The sequence below is a fragment of the Pomacea canaliculata genome, linkage group LG3 (genome assembly GCF_003073045.1).
Source record: "Pomacea canaliculata isolate SZHN2017 linkage group LG3, ASM307304v1, whole genome shotgun sequence".
Taxonomy (NCBI): Eukaryota; Metazoa; Mollusca; class Gastropoda; order Architaenioglossa; family Ampullariidae; genus Pomacea; species Pomacea canaliculata.
Genome location: NC_037592.1, coordinates 8881315 through 8884286, shown reverse-complemented (window position 1 = coordinate 8884286; position 2972 = coordinate 8881315). Strand labels below are relative to the sequence as shown.

At 40.0% G+C, this 2972-nt stretch overlaps 1 protein-coding gene across 1 annotated transcript; it reads left to right on the top strand.

Moving 5' to 3' along the window:
* Positions 1-251: 251 nt before the first annotated feature.
* LOC112560100 lies at positions 252-1254 on the top strand. Its single transcript, XM_025231683.1, has 2 exons — positions 252-300; positions 526-1254. Exons 1-2 carry the CDS (start codon positions 270-272, stop codon positions 819-821), a joined length of 327 nt encoding a protein of 108 aa, XP_025087468.1. The 5' UTR covers positions 252-269; the 3' UTR covers positions 822-1254.
* Positions 1255-2972: the final 1718 nt, after the last annotated feature.

The window sequence follows — 2972 nt, the reverse complement described above, 5'->3', positions numbered from 1 at the left end:
CAGTCGTAGCTGTAAAAAGGTGCCAACCTCACATAAAGAAATAATCCCCGAGGCCAGATCTGAACCCAGGATAGCCAGTCCTCACTGTATTGGTGACAGATGTTAACTGTAGCGCCACTGGACCTGACCGGACAGGTGACGGGGTTGTTGTGTTTGTTATGGTGGTGATATTCAGCTCTTTTCTGTTGAACATTATGTTGTGCATTAATCTGTTTATTACGTTCCACAGAAAAAGTTGCATAAGTGGAGATGAACAAAGGTCTATAATCATGGTCACCAACGATCTCTACTCTGTCTCAGGTCAGTAACCAACGAAACATTGTATTATTACCTTACAAAGTTGAAGACGTCATTTCCTGTGGAAATAAAAAGTCCAAAATTGAAATTCTGTAAAGTGGCGTTATGGGCGACGATGACGAGGACGGCAACAATGACAATGATGGTGGTGGTGGTGAGAACAGACCTGCCAACGTTTGCTGAACAATATGATTAACTGCCTTTGCGACTTCACAACTCTGCCGACAGGTGGCTATCAGCACACTGAGGATGGTTTCCCTTTGCAAGACGTGGACACTCCACAGAACCACGACACCCTATACGCTGTAGTCCACAAACCGAACAGAGGTCACCAGGTGAACCCTAGGACAGACCCGGATGTTCTAATGCAAACAGGATGTGACAGACCCGTCCAGAGACAGATCTACGATAATGTTGCTGCAGACAAAGGCAATGTTCTCCCACCACCTATCGTGGGTACTCCCTCTCAGAGTTGTAGCGACGAACCACAGGATGGCGATGTTTACTACAGTTATTGCCACTAACATTGGCTGCCTCGTGAAGACCTGTGTCATCAATGTCTTGCTTTCTCATCACAGCAAGAAATGTTTCCATCATAAAATACAGTTAAATTTAATTTTAGTCACAAGAATACGGACAAATAACATCTTGTTATATTAATACTTTAGAGGCATAAAGAAAGAGCAACAGAATTAGAAGTACGTGTATGTTCTGAAATTACACTAAAGAAATGAAAAAATGAGTGCTAGAAAGGTTTATGAGGCAAAAAATAAATGGCGATCTTTTCGCTGAGATTGTCTAAAATGGTATGAAAAGGAAAAATGTGAGAAGATATGGAATAGAAGAAAAGATGATTGATGTGAATTATGTATGAGAGTTCATAATGAGCACGTGCTTTATATCTGTGTATACATGAAGGTTACAATGTTCCTATGTATGTATACAAATACAATGCAAATAAAAACATCTTTTATTAGTTATTTTCATGAAATTATTTATCTCCTACGTTACTATTACATCAGACATTACATGATACTTCAAATATGACATTAAATATAAACATATATTTAGAGAAAGACCGGGCGTTCCGGGAACGGGAGGTAGCTGTATGAACCTTCACTCAAAGACGTGTCCTGGCCATGAGTTGGTTGTATACGAGGATTGCCGCAGGAATAAAGAGTTCAGATATCATTCTGGCTACGAGAGCTCTAAACACGCCACTTCTGTCTATGAGTCGGTTGTCAGATTCCTGTCTGAGTGGAGAAGAGTCGTCGGCTAAAATTATAATCAGTTTATTGTAAGAAGCTTGTGATATAGTGTCTCTGTCATTCTGCCCCCTTCCCAGTCACCCCTCCTGCTTTTTTAAATGTTTTTGTTCACACTTGGTCAAAGGTCGCGGTGCTGTATATGTAGAGTATTGGCAAGAGTTTATCCTCTCTCTCTCTACTCAACCACTCTGCGTTATGAATAATGGGTTAAAATCCTATTACCACTAATTCACACAACCACTCAGCTAGCAGTAGCATGTGGCTTGATGGGACACTTTCCTCTTATTTGTTAGTTTCAACATCCAGCAAGCACTTGAAGGGTGTATGAGTCACAGAATCCAACATGCACTTGACGGGTGTTTGCACCACTTTCTCTACTCATAGTGTGACTCATTAGACAGAAATTGTGTCTTGCTTCGTTTGCTTTTTATTTCTGTGTAAACTGCGCTCAGCAAAGGATGGAGGACGGAAGTACAGACTGAAGAGCGTGTTCAAATCCCGCTATCCCACCCAGTCACCAAGTGGATGGAAGCAGTTCATGCAGTTCAGTCCCTGTGTACTTTACATTAAACTTGCACAGCAGACCACTCTCAGCCCAAGACATGCGAGCTCGCACTCCGGACGTGTCGTGACGTCACTGTGTCAGAGGTCAAGCTGCATGGGATGAAGACCAGACATTGTTTTTCATTCCACAAATGTTTGTCAGATATTCATACTTTTCAAGGTGCTCTGAGTTTCTTGGAAATCTTAAATCACGTTAAACTGACTCCGGTATTCCATCTTCACACAGTGTTGTTACTCTTGTTGACCAGAGGTCGCTTCTGCTGCTCATCATCTGTAAACACGCTGACACTTGGTTTGTTGCGACTTTTACTGTAACTTATCAAATCACAAGGTAAAATTTAGCATTAATTTTATTTAATTTTATAAAATTTATTGTTTTATCTATATATATATATGTGTGTGTGTAATATCTTTGCATTTTAAATAATTATATATAACTATTACTATTTCAAAGCTTGTCTTGAGCTTTATCACTTGATCAAGCATTGTTTCTGTTTCTTTTTATGAGATACATTTAGTGTGGATCATGAAAGGTTTGTCAGTAATCCTCGTTTATAATCCACGATAAGGAATTTTTTTTTCTTATATCGACAGTAGAGACATCCGACGATATACTTACACTCAAACTAACATCAATGGCCGCGACTGTGCCTTTCATCAGCGTTGCCATGACATTTGGGTGCGTCCTCCTGTTTGGATATGTGACACGTGGTGACAGGTTAGCGTGAATTACTACAAACTATTCTGACAACCAGTATTTGTAGACTTCATTTGATGCACAAAAATTGTTTGTTCAATGTAGTTTGTTCAGGTTATTGATCGATCGATGAGGAGAATATTAAA

Excerpts from the sequence above, each read along its gene's own strand:
- LOC112560100 (XM_025231683.1), top strand. The coding sequence starts at position 270 with ATGGTCACCAACGATCTCTACTCTGTCTCAG. Across the intron at positions 301-525 it reads CGATCTCTACTCTGTCTCAG|GTGGCTATCAGCACACTGAG; the intron begins GTCAGTAACCAA and ends CTCTGCCGACAG.